Consider the following 26,667-nt stretch of genomic DNA (forward strand, 5'->3'; position numbering starts at 1 on the left):
ACACAAAGGGGAGGAGGTAGTGGCCCAAATGGGCAAAGACAGAATCCTATGTTTACATTTTTTCTCATCCTGCCTTAAAATAAGTTTATTTCATCACAATCATAATAAGAAACCATAAAGGCCAGCCCACCCACACAGTGTTGGCTCACGTTGGGGGAATGTCCACAGGGGCTCATCCCAATGAGTCTGGGACCAGGTGAGTGTCTCAGGCACCTCTAGATGATAGCAACTCTATCAATATGCTGTTGTTCAGTTGCTAAGTCATGTCAGACTCTCTGTGACCCCACGGACTGCAGCATACCAGGCACCAGGCTTCTCTGTTCACCATCTCCAGGAGCTTGCTCAAACTCTTGTCCATTGAGTCAGTGATGCTATCCAACCATCTCATCCTCTGTGGCCTCCTTCTCCTCCCGCCTTCAATCTTTCCCAGCATCAGGGTCTTTTCCAATGAGTCAGCTCTTCAAATCAGGTGGCCAAAGTATTGGAGCTTCAGCTTTAGCATCAGTCCTTCCAATGAATATTCAGGGTTGATTTCCTTTAGGATTGACTGGTTTGACCTCTTTGCTGTTCATGGGACTCTCAAGAGTCTTCTCCAGCACCACAATTCAAAAGCATCAGTTCTTCATCACTCAGCCTTCTTTATGGTCCAACTTTCACATCAAAACAGGTATGCCTCTAAGTTAGTCTGAGTTAGGGAAGAGACTTCATTTCTCTGGCTTCCTAGGTCCAAGTAGGGGAAATTTCAGCTGAAGTGACAGTCCTGATTCTTTTCTGCACATAAAACACCCACACACTTTATCTGACTAGCAGATTTGGAAGAAGGAGCTGAGTTTGAATGGCTCATGCCCCTTCTCTCTGGCTTTTGGAGTCAGCTGGACCCCAGAGACAGGGTGTTGCCCTAAAGGTCCAGGAGCGAGCGATGAGAATGAAAACAGAACACGAAATCTGGTGCAATGGATCAGGGGACCTACAGCCTCTATTGGACTGAGGTGCAGAGTCCACTCTGAGCCCAGCTTTTATTCCTGATTGCAGACTACAAAACTTTCTTTAATCTATCTTTCCCAAGACATTACATTGACATAGTCCAGATCTCCTTGTTTTTACCCCAGGCCGTTCCCTTCTGGGATAGTCTCAGGAACAATCAGCAAGTGTGTAGGCAGTGTTCATACAGAATGCTGACCTGGTGTCCCAAGGTCCATGCTTTCATAATCCCAGTCATACTCCCTTCTGGGCCTGGCCTTGGGGTCTGTAACAAGGCTATTATTCTAAGAAAAATATGAAAAATGTTTTTCATCATTGTTGATATAACATCAACACAGTTTCTTGATATATGCTGTTTTTCCAGGTCCTATTTCTATGAAATTTCTCAAGGCTGTGCAAGTACATTATTAGAAATTCCTACTTCAAGAGGATATTTTGGTCAGGTTGGGACCATGTAGCTGATATCCAGAGGAGCCTTGTGGTTGACTAGCTGTGCCATGCCTGAATAGGTTGGGCACATTAAGGGGTGAAATATTAGAAAACCCACCGAATTGCATAATGAAGCCATATGTTCCAGTCCTGCCTTTATGGGCCATGAAGCTGATGTTTTCATTGCTAGTTCCTGTGACTGGTCTTGACCTCAGAAACGAAACGAAGGGATGCCAATGATTGTTTTTTGTCCAAAGTCGCAATAATAGAATGCCAACTGAAAACTGTCACTTGCCCTCTGATTCTGTAAGAATGAAGTCACTAGCGGGAATTCCCTGGTGGTCTAGTGGTTAGGACTTGATGCCTTTACTGCGGGAGCGCAGGTTTGATCCCTGGTTGAGGAATATCCACAAGCTGCATTGTGTCGCCAAAAAAAAAAAAAGAATAAAGTCACTAGCCACTGTAGTGACTTCAACACACCCTGGAAGGAGTTCAGGATAGAGATCAGGAATGACGCACTCTGTGCTCAGGGAAAAACTGGCAGAACAGGTCTTCCAAGGGTTAGATTTTTCAGGAGATTTTTCGAGTCTAATTTCTTGCATCTTATCATATATAGGAAAGCACTAAAATTACTAAGAGAGATATCTGCTCCTTGAGACTAACAGAAACCTTCTATCAAAATGTGTGCTTGACTGCACCTTCCCCCTTCACTAAAATCATTATCTACTGACCTTCTCTCCTATTTGAGAGCAATTCCAGAGAGAACTGTCTCCTGAGCTATAGTCCTCATTTGGTCCCAAATAAAAATTAAATCACAACTCTTACATTGTACTTTTCTTTTTTTAGTCAACAAGACAACATTTTAGAAGACAATAAGCCAAACTTCTTACAATGATTCCCTGTGGGGTCTAGGATTAGAAATAGATTCACTTTCTATAATGTTAATAGTATTTAGGGACTGATTTTTATATTATTATTTTTTATTTATATTATTTTTATGTTTATATTTTATATTTTTATTTTTTATATGTTTATATTATTTTATATTCATTTTTTATTTATTTATATTATTATTATAAAGGGACTTCCCTGGCAGTCCAGTGGTTAAGACTGCAATGGTTAAGACTTCCCTGCAGGGTCCACAGGTTCAATCCCTTGTCTGGGAGCTAAGATCCCACATCCTGTGGGGTGGCCAAAAAAAAAAAAGTTATTTACAACATCAGGACAATTTCTTTTTAACCAAAAATTATGTTTTCAAGGCTTGTATGTGTATGTGTGTGTTCAGTCTCTCAGGTGTCTGCGACTCTTTGCAATCCTATGGACTACAGCCTGACAGGCTCCTCTGTCCATGGAATTTTCCAGGCAAGAATACTGGAGCAGGTTGCCATTTCCTACTCTAGTGGAGCTTCCTGACCCAGGGATTGAACCCAAGTCTCTTGTGTCTCCTGCATTGATAGTTCCCTGTGCCAATTGGGAAACCCTGTCTTCAAGGCTTTTTTTTTTTAATATTTACTTATGTACTTGGCTGCTCTTGGTCTTAGTTTTGGCATGCAGGATCTTTAGTTGTGGCCTGTGAAATCTAGTTCTCTGACCAGGAATTGAACCCAGGTCCCCTGCATTTGGAAACATGGAGTCTTAGCCACTAGACAACCAGGGAAGTCCCACAAGACTTATTTTATACTTTATTTTTTAATTGAAATATAGTTGATTTACAGTGTTGTGTTAATTCCCACTCAAAAATTCTATGTTTAAACACAAATAACCATACATAGGTGAATGGATAACAAATTACTGTCTCTAGTTGTATGATGGAATACTACTCAGGAAGGAATGTTTTTTACTTATTCTTTTCTGTTTGTTTTTTAGGGGACAATTTGTATGTTCATGTTTGGGGTTTTGGTGGGTGTTTTTTTGTTTGTTTTTGCCACACTGCACTGCTTCCTGGATCTTATTTCTCCCACCAGTGATCGAAGCTGGGCCCCTTGCGGTGGAAGCGAGGATTCCTAATCACCTGATCACCCGGGAATTACTTTGAACAAACTTTTGATCCTTGAAACAATCTTGATAAATCTCAAAATTTTTATGCTGGGTAAAAGGAACAAGACTTCTCCTCCCAAATACACACAAACACACACACACACACACACACACACACAAACACACCATATGATTCTATTTCCACAAAACTCTTGGAAAAGCAAAATAATTTCTAGTGACAGAAAGGAGATCAGTGGTTGCCTAGAGCCTGTGCTTTGCAACAAGAGAAGCCAACCCAATGAGAAGTCCAGGCACCACAGCTAGAAAGTACCTCCTGCTAGCCACACCTAGAGAATGCCTGCATGCAGCAACCAAGACCCAGCACAGCCAAAAATAAACAAATGAATAAATAAAATTTTAAAAATAAATAAATAAAAGACAGTTGTTGGAGGATGGAGGGAATGAAAAGTGACCACTGAAATGAGAAGGCATCTTGAGACTGAAAAACGAGGCAAGCAGCTTCACATAATCAATGGATCGATTTACTAGAGGGTAACTTGCTCATAGGTTTCCCAGGTGGTGCTAGCGGTAAAGAACCTGTCTGCCAGTGCAAGAGACGTAAGAGATGCAGGTTCAATCCCTGGGTTGGGAGGATCCCCTGGAAGAGGGTAGGGCAGCCCACTCCAATATTTATGCCTGGAAAAATCCCATGGACAGAGGACCCTGGCAGGTTCTGGTTCATAGGGTCTCAAAGAGTCAGACATGACTGAAGCAACTTAACACACTCACAACATGCTCACAGGGTGGGATCAGGTGTATGACAATTGAGAAGCATTCATGGCCTCACTCCTCACCCCCGAGGGACCTTTGGACAATTTATAGTTAACCTAGGGTCTGGGGGAAGGTGTTGGGAAACAGAATGTACATTACTAAGTCAAGATTAATAAATGAGTAACTAGTCTCATGGGCACTGGGAATACATCAGCAGTAAAAGTTTTCATCACTGTTTGGGGACTAACAGAGCATAGAGGCCAACCAATCCTAATGACTGTTAAACAATATCTCTTAACTACAAAGCCCTTGATGACAGAGAAGTGGTTTACTGTACAGTACATTTCTGCATGGGGTCAGCAGGACAGGAGGAACCATAAGGGCCCAAGATGGCATCAGTTATGCTAACAGCCATACTACCAATGTCTCCACATCTGTCACCTTACTATACATGATTCAAAAAGCTCAAGGTATAATTTGTTTTATTTTATTTGTATTTTTTAGTGGGGGTGTGAAGTAGAAAAGAGTAGTTTTATTGCTTTGCCAGGCAAAGCGGGCCACAGAGGGCTAATGCCCTTAAAACTGTGTGTCCCGATGTGGAAGGGGTAGTGAGGCATTTTTATAGTAATGCTTCAAAGAGGAAGACATGATCAGTTCATGGACATTCTTCCGATTGGTTGGTGGTGAGGTAACTGGGAGTCAACATCATCAACTTTCTGGTTGCAACTGTTCTGGAGTCTCTGTGCTTATGAAGAGCACACACTTACTTTCTCCCACCTGGTGGGGGTTTCATTACAGTAAGTCCCCTACATAGGAACCTTCAAGCTGAGAACTTTTGAAGATACAAACATACATCTGGTTCCGGCCAGAAACCAGAACCTGTGCCATCAGTGTCATGCGTTAATGAAACTGCAGCTTGCCCTCCATCTCCTATTGCTGATGATCCTTCAGCTCTACTGTCTTCCACTTCCTCTCCCTCCTCCAGTCAGTAACTCTTCTTGCCTGTTCACTAGATGCCAGCCCCTGTTTGCCAGCCATTGTACTGTATTAATGAATTTTCAGTAAATTTTCTTAAACTGAAGAAAGTAGGGAAAACCACTAGACCATTCAGGAAAGACCTCAATCAAATCCCTTACAATTATATAGTGGAAATGACAAATAGATTCAAGGGATTAGATCTGATAGAGTGCTTGAAGAACTATGGATGGAGGTTTGTGACATTGTACAGGAGGCCATGATCGAGACCACCCCCAAGAAAAAGAAATGCAAAAAGGCAAACTGGTTGTCTGAGGAGGCCTTACAAATAGCTGAGAAAAGAAGAGAAGCAAAAGGCAAAGGAGAAAAGGAAAGACATACCCATTTGAATGCAGAGGTCCAAAGAATAGCAAGGAGAGAGAAGCCTTCCTCAGTGAACAATGCAAAGAAATAGAGGAAAACAATAGACTGGGAAAGACTAGACGTCTCTTCAAAAATAAGAGATACCAAGGGAACATATCATGCAAAGATGGGCACAATAAAGGACAGAAATGCTATGGACCTAGCGAAGCAGGAGATATTAAGAAGAGGTGGCAAGAATACACAGAAGTGAAGTTGCTCAGTCGTGTCTGACTCTTTGCAACCCCGTGGACTGTAGCCTACCAGGTTCCTCTGTCCATGGAATTTTCCAGGCAAGAATACTGGAGTGGGTTGCCATTTCCTTCGCCAGGAGATCTTCCTGACCCAGGGATTGAACCCAGGTCTCCCACATTGTAGGCAGACGCTTTACCATCTGAGCCACCAGGGAAGTCCAGAATACACAGAAGAACTATACAAAAAAGATTTTCATGACCCAGATAACCACGATGGTGTGACCACTCACCTAGAGCCAGACATCCTGGAATGCAAAGTCAAGTGGACCTTAGGAAGCATCACTATGAACAAAGCTAGTGGAGGTGATGGAATTCCAGTTGAGCTATTTCAAATCCTAAAGGTGATGCTTTGAAAGTGCTGCACTCAATATGCCAGGAAATTTGGGAAACTCAGCAGTGGCCACAGAACTGCAAAAGGTCAGTTTTCATTCCAATCCCAAAGAAGGGCAATGCTAAAGAATGTTTAAACTACAGCACAATTGCACTCATCTCACATGCTAGCAAAGTAATGCTCAAAATTCTCCAAGCGAGGCTTCAATAGTACATGAACTGTGAACTTCCAGATGTTCAAGCTGGTTTTAGAAAAGGCAGAGGAACCAGAGATCAAATTGTCAACATCCGCTGGATCATAGAAAAAGCAAAAGAATTCCAGAAAAACAACTACTTCTGCTTTATTGATTACGTCAAAGACTTTGACTGTGTAGATCACAGCAAACGGTGGAAAATTTTACAAGAGATGGGAATACCAGACCACCTGATCTTCCTCCTGAGAAATCCGTACACAGGTCAAGAAGCAACAGCTAGAACCGGACATGGAACAACAGACTGGTTCCAAATTGGGGAAGAAGTACGTCAAGGCTGTATATTGTCACCCTGCTTATTCAACTTATATGCAGAGTACATTATGCAAAATGCCAGGCTGGATGAAGCACAAGCTGGAACAATATTGCAGGGGGAAATATCAATAACCTCAGATATGCAGATGACACCACCCTTATGGCAGAAAGTGAAAAGAAACTGAAGAGCCTCTTGATGAAAGTGAAAGAGGAGAGTGAAAAAGCTGGTTTAAAACTCAACATTCAGAAAGCTAAGATCATGGCATCCGGTCCCGTCACTTCACAGCAAATAAATGGTGAAACAATGGAAACAGTGAGAGACTTTATTTTCTTGAACTCCAAAATCACTGCAGAAGGTGACTGCAGTTGTGAAATTAAAAGATGCTTGTTCCTTGGAAGAAAAGCTATAACCAACCTAGACAGCATATAAATAGCAGAGACATTACTTTGCCAACAAATGTCCGTCTGGTCAAAGCTATGGTTTTTTCAGTAGTCACATATGGATGTGAGAGTTGCACCATAAAGAAAACTGAGCACCAAAGAATTGATGCTTTTGAACTGTGGTGTTGGAGAAGACACTTGAGAGTAACTTGGACTGCAAGGAGATCCAACCAGTCCATCCTAAAGGAAATCAGTCCTGAATATTCATTGGAAGGATTGATGCTGAAGTTGAAACTCCAAAACTTTGGCCACTTGATGCGAAGAACTGACTCATTCGAAAAGACCCTGAGGCTGGGAAAGATTGAGGGCAGGAGGAGAAGGGGACGATAGAGGATGAGATGGTTGGATGGCATCACCGACTCAAAGGACATGAGTTTGAGCAAGCCCTGGGAGATGGTGAAGGACAGAGAAGCCTGGTGTGCTGCAGTCCATGGGGTCGCAAAGAGTTGGACATGACTGAGTGACTGAACTGAACTGAACTGAACTGAACTGAACTGAACTAAACTGAACTAAACTGGACTTTCAAGGTATTGTACTATAAGATTTAAAATGTTGTCCATAATTTTTGTGTTTGTCTTTATGCATTATTTGTGTGAAAATTATTATAAACCTGTTATAGTATAGTACTATACAGTGTAATGTTACTTGAATACCTAGGCTAACAAATTGGACTTATGAACACCCTCTTAGAACAAAACTCATTCATATGTAGGGACTTACAGTATCTAAAAAACAGCTCAAAGATAATGTTATTCCTTGAGGGGAGAACCGGGACTCCTGCCCCAAGGCTTCACTATGGTTCAGGTACATTTTATTTATATATTTTTGGTTGTACTGGGTCTTTGTTGCTGCACTCAGCTTTTCTCTAGCTGTGATGATGGGGGGCTACTCTTTGTTGCAGTGCATGGGCTTCTCATTGTCATGGCTTCTCTTGCTCTGGAGCACAGGCTCTAGGCATGCAGGCCTCAGTAGTTGTAGGACACAGGCTTGCCGGGAGCCAGCACACGAGATCCCACCCATGACAAGGTCATGAGGAGAAGACCTGACGAGCAAGGCAACTCAGGCCTCAGGGATTTTGATAAGCTGCCTTGGCACTCACCTTAAAGATGATATCTTTCTGATGCTTGCTATAATAGACTGCTCCCTAATTTCTCTGACTTAGGCAGAAGGCCTTCCCTGATCCTTTCCTAACCAGGTCAGTTTAAAACTCTAACCAACATGCCCCCCAAACGGTGGCACTCTATAAGATTATTCATAAAAAGAGTATTTTAATCTAAGCTCCTTTTGCTAGCACCTTAGTTTGCTTGAAAAATGTGCCTGTACCTTTAGAACTAGTGTACATGACTGCTCCTCAACAATAAACAGCATTGAGAGCCTGAGCGCATAAAAGGCCCCAATGGGCACAGAGCCCTTCGAGGGGGAGAAAGCCTATTGGAAAAACATAAGAAATATTACTTTATAAAACTGTTATTCGGTCTATATTTACTTGCTATATTTTTGCTCTTAACACCCTGAGCCTATATAATAAAGGTATAGTAGTTAGAGACTTATAGAAATAAAGGTTTAGCCTTAACATAAAAATAATAAGACAGTTGTTAATCTAGCTGGTGATTTTTGTGAAAGAACTGACCTTGGTGCTACATTGTTTCAGCCTGCTGTACCATGACTTTATGGGACCACATTCTTTTCCCTCAAGCTCAAGGCAAAAGATAGATTATAAAAAACAGGTTTTACTTTGAAACTTTGAGTTAATGAATCCTTTCTTTGTCATAATCCACTGTGTCTGTATTCTTTAAAAAAATGTAGCTCTGGCATGTTCTGTGACTGATACAAAAATACTTTTAGAAAAAGTGTTCTGGCTGATCAACCCTTATCAATAGAGTCATAAGATGTTAGCAGGCCTCCAGGCCAGAAGATGATGTAAACAACATGAGACTTTTGTAAATAAGATATACAAAAAAGTATCCTGGTTTCAATAAAGGCCAGAAACTGCTGACCCATTGAGCTAATTTGGCATGACTCTACATTTTACATTTTCCTCTATGTACAACTTAAGATATAAAAAGCTCCCTTTGAATAATAAAGCTCAGACGCTGATGCTGCCTCACACCTGCCTAGTCTCGCTGTTTCTTCTCTACGCAGACGCCGTCCATCCTGAGGGAACCCCTGGACCAGCTGGAGCAGGACTCTAGCACAGGCTCAGTGATTGTGGTGCACAGGTATAGTTGCTCCATGGCAAGAGAAATCCTCCCAGACCAGGGATTGAACCTGTGTCCCCTGCATTGGCAGGTGGATTCTTATCCACTGTGCCACCACGGAAGTCCCAGATACATTTTAAAACAGAGGACAGCCTTAAGCCCTCAGCTCCTTATCTAAGAAAAGGCACTGGTTAAGGATGGGGAGATACCAAGTGGGGAGGAGCCCTGGCTAATGTCCCACAATTCCACCAACCTTCAGAGCTAAACTCAAGGAAGGGACCACTAAGATAGAATGAGTCCTCCACCAGGTGAGCCTGGGAAAAAAACACCTCTAACTAGTGGTGTGCTGCAGCCAGTTCATGTCAGCATAGGGTAGCTGATTGCTAAATTTTCATGAATTTCTTGAGCCAAGTTGTTAAGCTGTTGGTAGCTTGAAACCAGCCATGGTAGAGAGTTTTCCACCACAAAAATCTGCGCACTACAAATCAGGACTCCCCACCACCACCAGATGCTAACACCAGCTAGTAAACATTTCTGTGTACACCACTGCCTCTAACTCCATATCTGTTGCTCCACTCCCACTAGAAAGGCAACAAAGGAGCTGTTCCGGGTTGAATATCAGTAGGAAATGGCAACACTCTCTAGTATTCTTGCCTGGGAAATCCCTCAAACAGAGGAGCCTGGCAGGCTCCAGTCCATGGGGTTGCAGAGTCAGACACAACTTAGTGATTAAACAACAACACTCCATCTCCAGGGCGACCAGCAGAGGCCAGGACAGGGCTTCTGTCAATCTCTCCATCACACCCCCTCTCCCAACAGTATATACCAGATCTCCAAACACCCTCTACCAAGGTGACAGATCCCTTGGTCGTTTCCCTTCCTGAGATGTTCCCAGGGCCCACGTCCCAGCCTGGATCAACCTGGTCCCCTGGATGCCTTGGGCAGGAGCTGCTAGGTTTGGTCCCAGTGTGGGACAATTAGACCCTAACTATGGCCACATCAGGGGAGCAGTCACACCCTGGTCTTCATGTGGTCAGATGGGAAGGAATTTCCACTGGCTGCCCCCATGGGAAAAGAATGAACCATCTGGGTCCTCTCTGATAGGAGAACTTGGAAAAAAGAACCAAGGGTACCCAGCTCAGCCCCCTTTCCTCTCTCCTGGCTCTGCCCACCACAGAGCAGGCACACTGAACTGGCAGGCAGGTGGTGAGCCCGCAAAGCCACCCACACCCTCCTACCCAGCTCCAATCCGAAGTAACACTCATGGATAAATGACATGGTCCTAGGGACTTCACTTGGTCCAGTGGTTAGGGCTCCATGCTTCCACTTCTGGGGGCACAGGTTTGATCCCTGAGGTGTGGACAGAAAAGACAAAACAAAAGACCCAACAAGGTCCTATTGCATAGCACAGGGAACTATATTCAATGTGTACTAAGCTGCTTTAGTCATATCTGATTCTGTGACCCTATGGACTGTCGCCCACCAGGCTCCTCTGTCCGTGGGATACTCCAGGCAAGAATACTGGAGTGGGTTGCCATTCCCTCCTCCACAGGATCTTCCCAACCCAGGGATCAAACCCGTGTCTCTTACGTCTCCTGCACTGGCAGGTAGATTCTTTACCACTGAGCCACCCAGGAAGTCCACTATATTCAATATTCTGGGATAAACCACAGTGGAAAAACATATAAAAAGAATGTATAGGGATTCCCCTGATAGTCCAGTGGTTAAGACACCCTGCTTCTGAGAGAGTTAAAGCTTAGGGCCCTTTAAAGAGGAGGTGAACACTCTCGCTCAGTCTCCAGTCCATGGGGTCACTGAGTCGGACACGACTGAGCAACTTCATTTTCACTTTTCACTTTCATGCATTGGAGAAGGAAACGGAAACCCACTCCAGTGTTCTTGCCTGGAGAATCCCAGGGACAGGGGAGCCTGGTGGGCTGCCGTCTATGGGGTCGCACAGAGTCGGACAGGACTGAAGCGACTTAGCAGCAGCAGCAGCAGCATGCTTTCCTTAAGCCTCGTGCAACAATGTATCGTGCCTGAGAATGGGGCCTTTCTTTAGGTCTGGAACTAATGACCGCACAATGTGTTACTCATGGAAATGCTTTTCTTAGACTGGATGAATAATTGTAATTGTAACAAATCTTGCCTGGGAACCTGTTTCTCAAGACCAGTAGCCCTGATGACACAGCAACAGTATATCTCAACCAGAGACATTGGCTGGGACCATTCCCCCTGGCTAATCTTGTGCCAAAGTTATCACAGGATGTATGCCTTGGCAAAGGGTATGGTGGAACTTTTACAAACCTTGAGGTATTATTTTTATTTATTTTCACTAGCTAGCAGAAGAGTATATAATGCCCTGCCCAAACTAGCAAACCAGGTATTCTCCTGCCCCTTTCTGATGTCTATGTCAGAAGCTTTTTCTGTCACTTTCACTTCAAATAAAAATCTACACAAAGCTTTGAGTGACTGAGACTGTCTTTGGTCTGGAGTTAAATCTTCTCCTTTGGGGACCACAAATCCAGCAACACCATTCACTGTAAGCTTCTTTCACTTCCACTGCAGGGGGCACAGGTTTGATCCCTGGTTGGGAAACTAAGATCATACATGCTGTGTTGGGAAAAAAAAAGAAAAGGATATGCATACATATATGTATAACTGAGTCATGAGTCACTTTGCTGTACGGCAGAAATGAACACAACGTTGTAAATCAACTCTACTTAAAAAAAAAAACACCTCATTTCAAGGGTAGGCATTTAGGATCGCTATCTGTCTGTCACCTGCATCTTTCAAGTGGTTCAGACTCAAAAGACAGGAAAACGAGTTGCTACTTACTGAACCCCTAAAACCAAAGCCACCTGTGAGGCCCTTCCAACGTCTCCCCATCATGTCTGATTTCACTTTCTATTGTTCACCCCTTGTTCCCTCAGCCACTTGGACCTTCTTCCCATCCTCAGAAAATGCCAAGTTCATTATTTCCCTCTTAGGTCTTTGCTTTTTCTGTCTTTCCTAGTGCTCCCCAGGGCTGGTTCCTCACTGCCTCCCAAGTTGCCCCTCAGAGAAGCCCACCTTGTCCACCCAACCAAACACACGTGCATCCATCACGTGGCCCTAGTTTATTGGCTCAGAGTCTCTAAAACTATTCCATGCATATGTTCACCTGTTGATCACCCTGCCTTCTTCCCTGTGTGTGTTTCATTCATTGCTATGGTCCCAGTGCCTAGAATAGTCCCTGCAAAATAGCTTGAGACACATTTGTTGAATAAATAAACCAAACGCTTTTTTAAAAAAATGATTATTTGTCTTTAATAGCAAAATTACACTATGGAAAATTGGGAAAATCCAGAATACAAAATACAGAAAGGGCAGCTTCAAATCTTTATTAACATTTTGATCATCAAAGTATGAATTGTATCTGCCCTCCTTTCCGTGTCTCCCGTGTGCATGTAGGTCCATCAGTGGTGTGTCAGTGTATCAGTGGTGTGTCTGCGTGTCAATGACATGTTAGTGTGCAGGTGTACATACATAGATAGCCCTTCCAGGCTTCCTAAGGGGTCTCGGCCCCTCAGGTCTCCCTAACTCCTAATCTGCCCTTCTGCATCGTCCTGTTCCTGAGAACAGCTCTTCATGGAGGACCCTTGGTGGGCCCAGGGGTGGTAAACATTAAGGCTCTGCAACGTAACCATGAGGTAGCTGTGGTCTTCTTCATTTCCAGATGTGAGGATAGGGCCTCTGAGGGGCTGGCTCATGTCACAGAGGCCATACAGCTGGTGAACCACGATTCCAATGACCTAAAGATGCCAAGGCCTGGGTTCTCTCTACCTGTGGCCTTCAGGCCTCTCCAACCCAATTAGCTGCCTACTGGCAAGGTGCTGCTCAGAGGGTCCAGATCTCATTAATGAAAGCTAAGAGGGGGGTCCCTGGGTCGGGGGTAGGGGGTGCAGTCACATCCACCAGTCCATGGACTCTTTGGGCAAGGCCCTGACAATGACCATACAGTGGGGCAGCCCCTTAGACAGGATCCTCTCTGCCTCCTGACCCTCCCAGCCCAGCCCCTGCAGCTCAAGGACCCTGAGCTTGGGCATGGTGAGGCAGGAGGTGAGGATCTCCTGTGGGGAAGGCATTTCCGGGGTGACAAGCGGCCCCAGCAGGCACAGACTCTCCAGGGCTGGCATGCCCTCCAGGACAGACAGGCCAGGGGCCGAGAGGCCCCGAACAGTCAGTCGGATCTTCCGCACATCTCGGAGATGGCGGCTGATGGCCAGGAGGGTGCTGTCGGCTGAGAGGGTACAGCCCAGCACCTCCAGCCTCTGCAGGTAGTTCAGCTCCTGCAGGCCCATATCCAGCCCGGTCTCGGTCACCCGGTAGGTGCCGCCCAGCACCAGCGAGCGCAGGGCACGGAAGCGTGTGAGGCCCTGCAGGTGCTCGTCACGGAAGGCGGGGACGCGGTCCAGCACGATGCACTCAAGCAGGGGCAGCACCGTGGGGTCCTGTTCTTTATGAAGCCAGGCCATGGAGATCTCACAGCTGTGCAGCTCCAGGGTCCTCAGGGTGCACGGCAGGCTGGTGATGGGCACCATGCTCAGGTTGGCCACATGCAGGCAGAGGCGCTTGAGGTTGGGGCACTTCTGACCCAGGGCCCTCATGAGGGCAGGGGACAGCTGGGGAGCCTGGGAGCCTGAGAACAGGTAGCCGCCCATCCGCAGGGAATGGAGCCTGGATGCCATGTACCGGCGGAGGAGGTGCCACATGACTTTGGGCCGCATCTGTAAGAGCCAGAGGTAGGAGGGTGTCTGGACCAGAGATACGGGGCATCTTCCACGGACCCCACCCACCTGGAGACAGACAAGCCCCAGCTGGGGTTCTGAGGCTCCCAGGGAATTCTGTCCTTCCCTCATCAGCTTCAATCAAACAGATGCCTTTCCAGGAGTAACAGGATGGTTTAACCCCACCATTTTGACCTCTAAGTTTGAACAAAAGCAATGGTGGATAAGAGACCATAACATATCTGTCTCTACCAAGACAGTGAGTCTCATTACCTTCTGGAATAAGTAAGAAAGTGAAACAACAACAAAAAGCCTGTTTCTAAACCTTTCAATTCCTTGCACAATGAAAATCACTGTGATTTGTATATATACCCTAGGAAAATGTTACTGCTGTCTAATTTATGAAATAATACTATTGATTCCAGGTTTAATAAAACTTTATATATTTTAAGATTTAAAAAAAAAGTGAATCCACCCAGCAATATTTTTATCTCTTTCTTTTTCTTTTTTTGGCCATCTCATGCAGTATGTGGGATCGTAGTTCTCCAACCAGGGATCAAACCCTCACCTCCTGCAGTGGAAGCCTGGAGTCTTAACCACTAAACCACCAAAGAAGGTGCCTATCCCATTCTTAATGACCACCTCCTCATAGAAATAAGCAACACAAAATAAAAACTGAAAAAGGTTAAAACTGCCCAGGGTAAATTAGATCTAGGTTAAAAAAAAAATCATAGCTTAGTAATAGTGAAAGCTGCAAAATTTAACCCTGGGAAGTTAGACTTGTAGAAAACAAACAAACTCTAACTAACTAGTATTTCATGTATTTTATTGTATGTACAGTTTACCTTTTAAAAAAAAAATCAGAAAAAAGAAACTGCATACCATAGAATTTGTTGACTTTTTTTTGGTAAATATGACTTTTTTATTAGCAAAATAAGATGATATTCTGCTATCTTTCAGCTATTCCTTTTCTGTTGGGTTCTTGGTATACCTAATCCTTTTATACCTAAATTCATGTTTTTCACACTTTCGTTGAAACATAGTTGATTTACAGTGTGTTACAATGTATTAGTTTTGGTGCAGAGCGAAGTGATTCAGTGATTGCTATTTTGGTGTACAGCAATATATATATAATATACGTAAACGTGAAAGAGTTAATCACTCAGTCATGTCTGACTCTTTGTGACTCCATGGACTGTCACCCACCAGGCTCTGTCCACGGAGTTCCCTAGGCAAGAATACTAGAGTGGATAGTCATTCCCCTCTCCAGGAGACCTTTCTGACCCAGGGATCAAACCCAGATCTGAATTTCAGGCAGATTCTTTACCGTCTGAGCCACCAGGGAAGCCCATATGTATATATATATATGGATGAATATATATATATATATGGCTGGATCTATATATAGTTTTTACATTCTATTCCATTTTAGGTTATTACAAGATATTGAGTATTGCTCCCTGTGCTATACAGTAGGTCCTTGTTGGTTATCTATTTCATATATAGCAGTATGCATATTTTTGGAGAAGGCAATGGCAACCCACTCCAGTACTCTTGCCTGGAAAATCCCAAGGACGGAGGAGCCTGGTAGGCTGCAGTCCATGGGGTCGCTAAGAGTCAGACACGACTGAGCAACTTCACTTTCACTTTTCACTTTCATGCATTGGAGAAGGAAATGGCAACCCACTCCAGTGTTTTTGCCTGGAGAATCCCAGGGACAGGGGAGCCTGGTGGGCTGCCGTCTATAGGGTCGCACAGAGTCGGACACGACTGAAGCGACTTAGCAGCAGCAGCAGGATGTATATTTTAATCTCAAACTCCTAATTTATCCCTCCCCCCTGTTAACTACTTTTGATAGAGGAATCAAATCTTCCTGATCAAATTTGGGCTGAGGAAAGGGACTCACTAGAAACATTGGCCACTAAAAGGTAATTCACAAGAGTGGAAGCCACTGTTGGCAAAACATCAAACGGCCACAAAGCCAGAAGTTGAGTCATTTTTACTTGTAAAAAGACAAAATGAGAAAATCCTTTAAGTTTCATGATATCAAACACTGGCCAGAATGTGGAGAAGCAGTTCTTGGGTCCTGCTGGTGGGATTTGGTCTGGCTTCTTAAAATGCAGTCTGGTTTTTACTGAAACTTAAAATATGGACACCCACCAGCACCTGTTTTGTTTTTAAAAATATGGGAACATCTACTGCCTTTCTGCGGAAGAACAAGGTGACTTGGGTGACAGAACCAGGGAGAGACCTTACTTTCCAATGTTTAGAATTTTGTACATTTTCAATCCTGTGCATTTATCTTTGGCCCCTCCCCCACTTATGTTTTTTAAACGAATTCTTTAGTTGGTTTAAATGAACACACTGCCTAACCTAGTAATACCGGTTTTGTGGAATTTACCTTACAGAAACGTTGGTTTCTAACATCGTGGTTTTAACAGCAAAAATGTCCAGTGATAACAGCCATGTAGATAGCAACTAAGAACAAAGAGGATTCAGAGATTCAAACATGGGTAACTCCTCAAGATATGCAGGAAGGAGTGGCAAAATGATACCTTCAAGGTTAAAGAAAAAAGAAACAACACTATGTACTTTTGTTGTTTAGCTGCTAAGTCATGTCTGATTCTTTTGTGACCCCGTGGACTGTAGCCCAACAGGTTCCTCAGTCCAAGGGATTCTCCAGGCAAGAATGCTGGAGTGGGTTGCCATTTCCTTCTCCAGGGATCTTCCTGACCCAGGGATTGAACTGGCGTCTCTTATGTCTCCTGCACTGGCAGGCAGATTCTTTACCATTAGCCCCACCTGGGAAGACTATTATATATATATTATAATTTATATGGGAACAATTATTTCAACCATAATGGTTAACTTGTACTGAGTAACTATTGTTTGCCAGATGCAGCGCTGAGCATTGAACTAGAAAGCTCACACAGTACCTGGTTGCATAGCAGGTCCCCGTCCCCACCCCACCTCACCTGGAAAAATGCATTGGCCGAATCTTGCTGCAAGAGTACAACTATGATTCAACAAGCTTGACCCCAAAAGCCAATCCTGCTGTTGTAACCACTTCCCTTTCCTTCCCTATAAAGCCCCAAGGGTCCAAAAGCATAGAAGATGCTATAGAAGGAAATTCCACACTTATAATAGTGGTTATTCTGGGGAAGGGTAGAGATACCAGGGGATGACTGTCAAAGGCCCTTAACTTCATTTGTGACAATATTTCAATTTTTTTTGCTTTTGTTTTGTTTTAATTTAGATATAATTAACATATAACACTATATTAGTTTCAGGCATACAACATGATTCAACATTTCTATGTATTATGACATGATTATCACAATAAGTCTAGTTAATATCCATCACCATACATAGTTATACTACTTCCACATTTTTGTAAGAATTATTCATGATGTGTGACTTTTAAAAATTAAACCTCAAAAAGAGAAATGTAAAACAAATGTCCTAGTTAATCTCTATTATGTATACTAAAGTGTTTTAGAAGTGGACTCATCTGCAACCGATTTTGAAGCATACTTAAAAAATAAAATGGGAAAACAAAATAAATAAAAATTAAAAAAATAAAATAAAAGCTTGATGGAAAGAGGGATGGATGGATGGATGGATGAAGAGATGATAAAACAAATGTATTAAGTATTAGTGGTGGGCAACTTCGTGTTCTCTGTACTATTCTTTTAACTATTATATATGTTTGAAAGTTTTCGTAATAAAATAGTCTGGTGAATCAGAGGTAAAGAATCTGCCTGTTAATGCACTGAGTCGGGAAGATCCCCTGGAGGAGGAAATGGCAACCCACTCCAGTATTCTTGCCTGGGAAATTCCATGGACAGGGCAGCCTGGCAGGCTACAGCCCATGGGGTTGCAAAAAGTTGGACACGACTGAATGACCAACACCAACCTAACACCAACAGGTGATTCATATGCACAATAAAGTTTGAGACATGTTCTTATAAAGCTGTTTGTTATAGTAGAAAGTTGGAAATAATCTAACCATCTGTCAACAGGAAAATAGAGAAACAAACTGTGGTATGTTCATTTAACAGCAATTAAAAGGAATGAATTAGATTTACAAGTGCCAATTAGAATAAATCTTAAAAGTGATGTGTGAGTAAAGTTGCTTATGGGTGGATATATTAATATAAGTAAAATAGCATTTAATTATCTAAAGAGTAGAATAGTTTTATCTCAATTTTAGAAACATACTAACAATACTGTATATTGCTTATAAGCACACACATAGGCAGTAAATAAAAACATGAAGGGATACAAATCCACTTTAAAGTCACAGTTATCTCCGAGGAGGGTTTCAAAAGTACATGAAACATATGTGCAAATGTTGTATGCATATGTTCGTATAGAAACATTTGTATGTGTATTTCACAAGATCTGCAGTGAATAAGGCCAAAAGTTTAAAAAGATTAAATCTAAGTGGTGAGTACATAGTTTCAGATATTATCCTCTATATATTTCTATATCTATTTGAAATAGTTCATAATAAAAAGAAAAATGGAAAGGGCCAACTCATTGGAAAATACCTGATGCTGAGAAAGATTGAAGGCAAAAGAAGGGGGCAGCAGAGGATGAGATGGTTAGAGAGCATCACTAACTCAATGGACATGAATTTGAGCAGACTCCGGGAAACAGTGAAGGACAGGGGAGCCTGGTGTGCTGCAGTCCATAGGGTCGCAAAGAGTCGGGCAACTTAGCGACTGAACAACAAAGAAAAATAAATAAAGCTCAAGTGGGAGAAAGTTGAAATGATTTGGTTGACTACTCAGGAGATTAATTCTAGAACTAAGCTGACTCTAGAAAATTTCTCCAAGAAAACTCATCAATAAGCTCTTTTCCTGCAAGACCTTGGTTATACCATTCTGGAGATGGGGAAGCTGAGGCCTGGAGGTCACTGCAGGGCAAGTAAGGGACGCGGGGGGGACGCACCCGGGAGAGCCTCGCTCGAAACACAGGGTTGGAGGCGTGGTCCTCGAAGTCTGACCAACCCGACCTCGGCCCAGGCCTGCCCGGCCAGACCCGCATACCGTGTAGAGAGTCAGGTCGACGTGTCGCCACAGCCACCGGTCGTCCACCAGCTTCTTCCAGTGGTGACAGACCCTGGGGGAGGAGACCCGCGGTTAGAACGACCCCGGCCCCGCGAGGACCAGATGTGCATCTCCTGGTGCGCCCCCTGCCTGCCCCTTCCCTCCCGCAGGGCGCGGCCGCACCTGGAGATTCGAATCCGGTCCCGGACCGGGAGGTAAGAGAAGATCTCCAGCAGGACCGAGTCGGGCAAGTCGGCAAAAGTCGCCATGATCCCGTTGACACGCACTTCCGCTTCCGTCTAAAGGAACTCGGAGACTCGCCCCGTGGGGACCCTAAGAAGCGGGGGGAAGAGAGGGTGCGGACAGGGAGGTGGTCGCAGCTTCCGGTAGCTGGCGGAGTTTCGGCTTTCCTCTTGAGGAGATGTGGCTGGACCAGGGAGCCAGACCAGCACGGGATCAGAGAACTCCGTACAGAGGATGGGGCTGGGAACTGGGACAAAGCACGGAAGGCGTGGCTAAGGCGATGACGAAGTCCAGGGCGGGGTTAAGGGTGGGAACAAGACTCGGGGGCGTGGCCGGAGAGGCGGGCCAAACATAAAAGGCGTGGCTCGGGCGCTGTTGTGGCCTGGGGCGGGGTTAAGGGCGGGAACGAGACTGGGGGCGTGGCTGGAGAGTAGGACCAAGCCCCTCATGAGTGACTGGGCGATGCCGAGACCTAAAGGGCGGGATTGAGGGCGGGACCAAAAGCGGAGCTCTAGGCGGAGAGGGAAATCCCTATTTTTTTTACTTAATAATGCTTTTTTACTTTGTCAACAAAGGTCCGTCTAGTCAAGGCTATGGTTTTTCCAGTGGTCATGTATGGATGTGAGAGTTGGACTATAAAGAAAGCTGAGAGCGCCGAAGAATAGATGCTTTTGAACTGTGGTGTTGGAGAAGACTCTTGAGAGTCCCTTGGACTGCAAGGAGATCCAACCAGTCCATCCTAAAGGAGATCAGTCCTGGGTATTCATTGGTAGGACTGATGTTGAAGCTGAAACTCCAATACTTTGGCTACCTGATGCGAAGAGCTGACTCATTTGAAAAGACCCCGATGCTGGGAAAGATTGAAGGCAGGAGGAGGAGGGGACGACAGAGAATGAGATGGTTGGATGGCATCACCAACTCAATGGACATGGGTTTGGGTGGACTCCGGGAGTTGGTGATAGAAAGGGAGGCCTGGCATGCTGTAGTTCACGGGGTCGCAAAAGAGTCGAACACGACTGAGCGACTGAACTGAACTGAATGCTTTTTTGTGCATGAGAATAGATTTGTAGAAGTGAGATAGCTTGTTAAAAGACACTGAATTTTTTGACTTTTACTGATGGCGCCACATTGTTCTCCACAGACCATGAATTGACACTTCCTCCACATATGTAACACTCATTTTTAAAGTTGCCAAGTCATAAGGGCAGTGAAATTTATTCAAACACTCCTGTATTGATGAGCATTCAGGTTGCTTCCAGGTCTATTACCTGGAAGCTAAACAATACTGGAGCTAAGCATTCTCTTATATACATATATTAGTTCAGTTCTGTTCATTCGCTCAGTCGTGTCTGATTCTTTGCCACCCTATGGACTGCAGCACACCAGGCTTCCCTATTCATCACCAACTCCCCAAGTTTGCTCAAACTCATGTCCATTGAGTTGGTGATACCATCTAACCATCTCATTCTCTGTTGTCCCCTTCTCCTCCTGCCTTCAATCTTTCCCAGCATCAGGGTCATTTCCAATGAGTCAGTTCTTTGCATCAGGTGGCCAAAGTATATATACATATATATGTAACATATACTAAGATCCCACAAGCGTACAGCATGGCAAGACAAACAAAATCCCCAACAAACAAACAAAAAAACATGTATTGCCATTATATGCTCTTGAGAGTGTGATTTGGCAAAAGTTATTCAAAATTAAACTTCACATGTCCTTTGACACATCAGTCCAATTCCTGGTTTGATTTATCACAGAGAAATAGATTGTATTTCTAATAGAAACATAGAAATTATATATTACATATATATGCATATATATATTATATATATATAATAGCTTTTGCTAAATCACTCTCCCAAGAGCCTATAATGGTAATACATGGTTTTTGTTTGTTTGCTGGGGGCTTTGTTGTTTTGCCATGCTGTGCAGCTTGTGGGATCTTAGTTCCCTAAGCAGGGACTGAAGCCAGACCACTGCAGCAAAAGTGCTGAGTCCTAACCATTTGACCACCAGGGAATTCCCTGGAAAAATATGTTTTTAATACACGCACACACAGAAGAAATTGTGTATGAAATGCAAAACTGGGACTTCCCTGGTCGTCCAGTAGTTGATGTGGTGGTCCACTGGACTCTGGTAGTCCAGGGGTTTCTGGTTTCCTCATCTTAATAGGTGACTACCACAGTATTTTAGTTTTTATGTATTTATTTATGGATAAGTGAAAGCAATATAGGTTTTTTAAGCTTTATTCAGATATACTTGATAGATAGTTGCACAAATTTAATACATACATCTAAAAGAGTTTGCTTTTTTAAATTTTCTATTGTCCAGCTGTACAGTGTATGTGGGATCTTAATTTCCCCACCAGGGATCGTGCAAAAGTCACATTGTTTGCTAGGGCCTCAAGCCCAGATTTTTCTGATGCCAGAGTGTGGGCCTCTATCTCAGTGCTCTCTGGCTGTGATTTTCTCTAGAAAGCCCACGGCATCATGAAGGGGAAATGCCTCTGTCAGTTACACAGTTTTCCTAGGAACCATCTCCTCCCCATCAAGCGAACAGGAGTAGAAGGATGGGCACCCCCACACAGAAGCTCTTTCCTCTGGGTCAGAAATTTAGGTAATAAGGGGCAGAGAGGCCCTGCCCAGCTTGCACCTTGAGTTGTGACTCAGAACTCTCCTTCCTGGGAAGCACCTAGCTCCTCCCAGTAGCAGATGACAGCAGATCCTTTTGAGGCCCAGATGGGAGAGTGAGGCTGTCCTGGCCCTCAATGGGCAGGTACTGAGTCTCTTCGTGAGAAGTTCTGAATGACATTTATCAGGAAATAGAGAGAAGTCTCTAATGTGAATTGTCTGGTCTCCTGAGGCCTTTTCCCCCTCCCACCCAGCTCTGGAGGAGAGAGTCCTTGCAGCAGTGGCAGCCTAGTCCTGGGACTTCCCATGGCCCATTCCCTCCACTTCCTCAGGATGCGTTAGTTGGGACTGGCAGGCCCCCAGTAGATCCCTAAGCTCCCAACAATCCCAGGCTTTATTTCCCTCCCCTTTCAACAGCACTCTTCACCCCTTTTCAATACCCCCAGCCCATAAGCTCAGCAACACAATCCTGTGCTTCAGCTATCTTTTATTAAAAAAAATTTTTTTTTTAATCTGTGGGGTTTCTTTTGAGGAGGGGGGTTCTTTTTTTTTTTTTTTTTCCTGTGTTGCATGGCTTTCAGGATCTTAGTTCTGCAGCCAAGGACAGAACCCAGGCCCTAGGCAGTGAAAGAGTAGAGTCCTAACCACTTGGCCACCAGGGAATTGCCTAACTACCTTTCAATCAAACATAAAAAATGAGTGAGAACTTCTTGTTTTTGTTTTTTTAAATAACACTTACTTCCCTGGTGGTCCAATAGTTAAGACTTCGTGCTTCCACTGCATCGGGCATGGGTTCAATCCCTGGTCAGGATGCTAAGATCAAATATTCTGTGTGGTATGGCAAAAAAAAAAACAAACCCAAAATTTCTTCTGGGACTTCCCTGGAGGTCCAGTGGTTAAGAATCTGCCTTGCAATGCAGGGGATAGGGGTTCAATCCCTGGTCGGGGAACAAAGATCCCACATACGGCAACTAGGACTTGATGCAGCCAAATCAATCAATAAATATTTTTTAAAAATTTATTTTTCCCCTTATTACAAAAGTAGCATATGTTCATTGTAGATAACTGGGAAAACACCAAAAGCACCAAAAAGAGGAATATGGACTCAGCAATTCCGCTGTCAACATCATCAACACCTGGTGTGACCTAGTTTTTATATGTGAACGCAAAGATGTGCTCTTTCTAAACTTCCCCAGGCACATCGGTCCCTTCAAGCTTACCCCTCACCTTCCATCTCCCTTCTTGCCCCATCTATTCTTCTGGATGAGGAAAAGGAGAATCTGAGAGGGGAAGTGTTGAGATCATGTGTGTGCACATCTGTGTGCTAAGTCGCTTCAGTCGTGTCAGACTCTCTGCAACTCCATGGACTGTAGCCCACCAGGCTTCTCTGTCCATGGGATTCTCCAAGCAAGAATACTGGAGTGGGTTGCTATTTCCTTCTCCACAGGATCTTCCCGACCCAGGCAGGTGGGTTCTTTACCACTAGCGCCATCTGGGAAGCCCGTTGAGACCATGCAGCTTAATATTAAGAAATGAGACTGAGGTTTTGATTCATCGTCTGGATTCAAAGCCTGTGTCTCCAATCTGAATAAACTTTCCATTAAGATTCCCTGCCCTCTGAAGCCCACTCAGTGGGATTCTGCAGAGGTTGGAGAAATAACAGATTTCTGCCCTGAGGCAGAAAAAAGAAAAAGTCCTGAGGCAGGAAGGCCCCTGAGTCTAGTGTTTGAGGTGGCACTTCTTGAGCCAGTTCCTTAAGTCAGGGCAGCCCCGACAGAGCATCCATCCTTTCCCCAGGTATCTCACCTCTTCTGCCTAATGTCACATCCTATTTTGACAAGGTGGATTGGGTGAATCAGAGGTTGCCAGCCCCTTTTCAGAGTGAATCCTTTTAGGCTCATCAAACTAGGAGAATCCTGTCTGCTGAGAAGAAACAGTTCAATAGTGAGTTCTACAGGCAGGTTGGATTTAGAAGGGGATGTTCCCTGTCCCACTAGCCCTGGGGAACCATATCAGTCCAGGGGCTGCTCTGGGGCTGACAAGCAAGGCTGGGATCTGATACACAGTGCCCTCTGCAGGGCTGGAGCGACCTTCCTTTAAGTCAAAGACCTGGGAGCTATTGCACGTGTGCTGGTTTCCAGCTTCCTCATCAGTGCTGCATTCTGGTTAAGTGCTGAACTCCATTCTGGAGTGCTGGTAAGTGCTGGTACCCAGGCCAGAATCAGAAGACTCCTTCCCTTATTGATTGTAGTCTGAACCCCAGATGTCCCTGGGGGCAGGCGAGATAGCCAGAGGGGAGGGATGAGGAAAACGCTTCCGGGGTCCAGTCCTGAATGAAGGCAGGGGGGCGGACAGTACAACTGCAGGACTTGATCCAGACTCCCCGTAGCCCTGAAGCTGCTGTTAGAGGCTTCGTTGGGCTCAGGAACAGGAGGTCAACCCTGCTCCCCCAGAGTGTGCCTGGGCGTCCCTGGCGTCCCCACCAGATGCTACATTAGACGTGTCTCGGCACAACCAAGGGCCTTCAACCAAGAGCCTCGAAAGGGCTGGGCGCCGGTCCAAGACCTCTGACACTCCACTCCTCTCCCCAGCCGGGACCCTCACTCGGCCCAACGCTCCGTCCACAGGTGTCCCCCTGCCCAGGCTTGGGACCCCAAAACCGCTCCTGGGAATTGCAAGCCCACATCCTACCCCAGGATGAGCTCTCCGCGGCGTGTTGACAGCCATGGGGGGGAGGGGAGGAGCTTCCGGCTGCGCACTTCCGCTTCCTGTTTTAGGGTAAGTTCTTAGCGTCGACTCTGACCTGGGCTCAGCAGTCGTGCGAGGAGGTTGTGGCGTCTGCTGCTTCCAGGCGGTTTGAGGTGAGAGGGTCAGGTAGAGGAGTCCGGAGTCGGGGAAAGGTGATGGGACCCGGCCTTCGAGGATCCGCCGGCCTGCGAGAGGCTCGGCTCGGTCTTCAGGTTACCTGAAGTGGGTCGGGGCCTGGGCGGGTTACTGGAGGGGAGCAGCGCGGCCGCCCGGCGTCCGCGTAGCCCTGGGGTCCGAAGTCCTGGGACGTGGAACTTGGGGCCTGGAGAGACTCCGATCCGGGGGAGTGATGGGGACGTGAACGTAAAGTCTCAATAACCGGGGGTCTTGGGGCCTAGGGGACCCCTGAAGTCTCGACTCAGTTGCCTCCCGGTCCCCGCCTTGTGTTGCTCCAGCCAGGATGATCGAGGTTGTTTGCAACGACCGTCTGGGGAAGAAGGTGCGTGTTAAGTGCAAGTATCCACTGGCGACCAAGAGGCTGTGGCTTCCGGGGGATGCTTGGCATAGGGCAGGCAACTCTGTCTTTGTTTTAGTGTGATTGTAGTTAAACCCGGGGGTTGGGGCGGGAATGGGGAGAGTCCCCTTTCCATTTTCCTTAACTTCTCTGCGTCCAGTACGGATGACACCATCGGGGACCTTAAGAAGCTGATCGCTGCCCAAACTGGCACCCGCTGGAACAAGATCGTATTGAAGAAGTGGTGAGTACAGGGGTAGAGCTAGGGGCTGCACAGGAGCAGGCCAGAAGGGTTTGGTTGGGGGAGGGCTGCAGCCCTTTGTTTAGACAGAACTTTCTCAGCTGGTCTCCGGGGTGAAGAGCCTCCTTAGACGTTTTTCTAAAAAGTTTTTATCCCACAGGTACACGATTTTTAAGGACCACGTGTCTCTGGGGGACTGTATCCTTTTTTGACTTCTTGAGGAAGGATCTACATAACCAGACTTGGTTCTCTATGTTCAATACTTGGGTCTGTATGAGATTATGCACTATGCACATAAGCTATTTAACTTAGAATGTGGCACATAGTAAGTATTTAGAGAGTGGGAACCATCTAAGTATTTTGTTGGGGGAGGAGGGTGGTTGGTGAAATATTTTGACTTGGCTGGTAAGACTTTGACACTTTCTGGTCAAAATATTGATTACTAAGCTCCATCTGAGTAGGGACAGGAGATCAGGGTGGAGCGAGATTCCAGGATGTCTGTTGTGCAGGAGGAACATGAACTTTTTGCAAAGTTTGGATTCTTTCCAAATCAAAATGATCCAGTCCCAAATGTGGCAGTTGTGAGAGATGGGGATGGGGATGGAGCCCACCGTAAGGATTCCTTAACACCTTCACTTCAGATGAAATCCACGATGGGATGAACCTGGAGCTTTATTACCAATAGAGCAGAATTCCTTCTTCCTGCCCTTCCCCCTCCTCCCACCCTCACTCCCCACACTAATATGGATGCTTGTTTTTGGAAACTCATGTTAATAAAAACTTAAAGACTGCTTTGTTGTCATCTTTGAGTGAGAGTTATCTCTTGAGGAGAAGGTTGGTATCTGGTTGTCACTGTATTCTCAGTACCCACCCAGCTGCTCAATAAAAATCCGAGATTGGATCAAGGAGGGAGCCAGTAGACTGGGAGCTTGAGTGGAAGACCAGAGCTCTGGGGCTAGCCATATGTCTCTGGGCCTCCTTGGTGGCTCAGACAATAAAGAATCCGCCTGCAATGCGGGAGACCTGGGTTTGATCCCTGGATGGGGACAATCCCCTGGAGAAGAGAATGGCAGTCCACTCCTGTATTCTTGCCTGGAGAATTCCATGAACAGAGGAGCCGGGCAGGCTACAGTCCATGGGGTCACAAAGAGTTGGACACAACTGAGTGACTAACACTTTTCTGAAGGTCAAGAGATTCTGGGAT

At 45.2% G+C, this 26,667-nt stretch overlaps 2 protein-coding genes across 7 annotated transcripts; one reads left to right on the top strand and one right to left on the bottom strand.

Annotated features, from left to right (window-relative positions):
• Positions 1-12,543: 12,543 nt before the first annotated feature.
• Positions 12,544-19,369, bottom strand: FBXL12 (F-box and leucine rich repeat protein 12). 5 transcript variants are annotated; one of them, XM_081498104.1, is made up of 4 exons: positions 19,268-19,369; positions 19,085-19,157; positions 16,432-16,508; positions 12,544-14,030 (listed from the first exon to the last, which is right to left on the bottom strand). In XM_081498104.1, exon 4 carries the CDS (start codon positions 14,028-14,030, stop codon positions 13,209-13,211), a length of 822 nt encoding a protein of 273 aa, XP_081354230.1. In that variant the 5' UTR covers positions 16,432-16,508; positions 19,085-19,157; positions 19,268-19,369; the 3' UTR covers positions 12,544-13,208. The 5 variants fall into 5 exon arrangements, with proteins under 5 accessions (XP_081354230.1, XP_081354228.1, XP_081354225.1 ...); XM_081498102.1 differs by having other exon boundaries at positions 18,987-19,157; XM_081498099.1 differs by lacking the exon at positions 16,432-16,508.
• Positions 19,370-24,735: 5,366 nt separating this feature from the next.
• On the top strand, positions 24,736-26,254 carry UBL5 (ubiquitin like 5). 2 transcript variants are annotated; one of them, XM_081498131.1, is made up of 5 exons: positions 24,736-24,821; positions 25,107-25,224; positions 25,383-25,466; positions 25,624-25,661; positions 26,105-26,254. In XM_081498131.1, the coding sequence occupies exons 2-5, from the start codon at positions 25,169-25,171 to the stop codon at positions 26,146-26,148; spliced, it is 222 nt and encodes a 73-aa protein (XP_081354257.1). In that variant the 5' UTR covers positions 24,736-24,821; positions 25,107-25,168; the 3' UTR covers positions 26,149-26,254. The 2 variants fall into 2 exon arrangements, with proteins under 2 accessions (XP_081354257.1, XP_081354260.1); XM_081498134.1 differs by having other exon boundaries at positions 25,164-25,224.
• The last annotated feature ends 413 nt before the right edge of the window (positions 26,255-26,667 follow it).

Source organism: Giraffa tippelskirchi, chromosome 6 (assembly GCF_054371585.1).
Source record: "Giraffa tippelskirchi isolate mGirTip1 chromosome 6, T2T-mGirTip1v1.2.pri, whole genome shotgun sequence".
NCBI classification, from domain to species: Eukaryota; Metazoa; Chordata; class Mammalia; order Artiodactyla; family Giraffidae; genus Giraffa; species Giraffa tippelskirchi.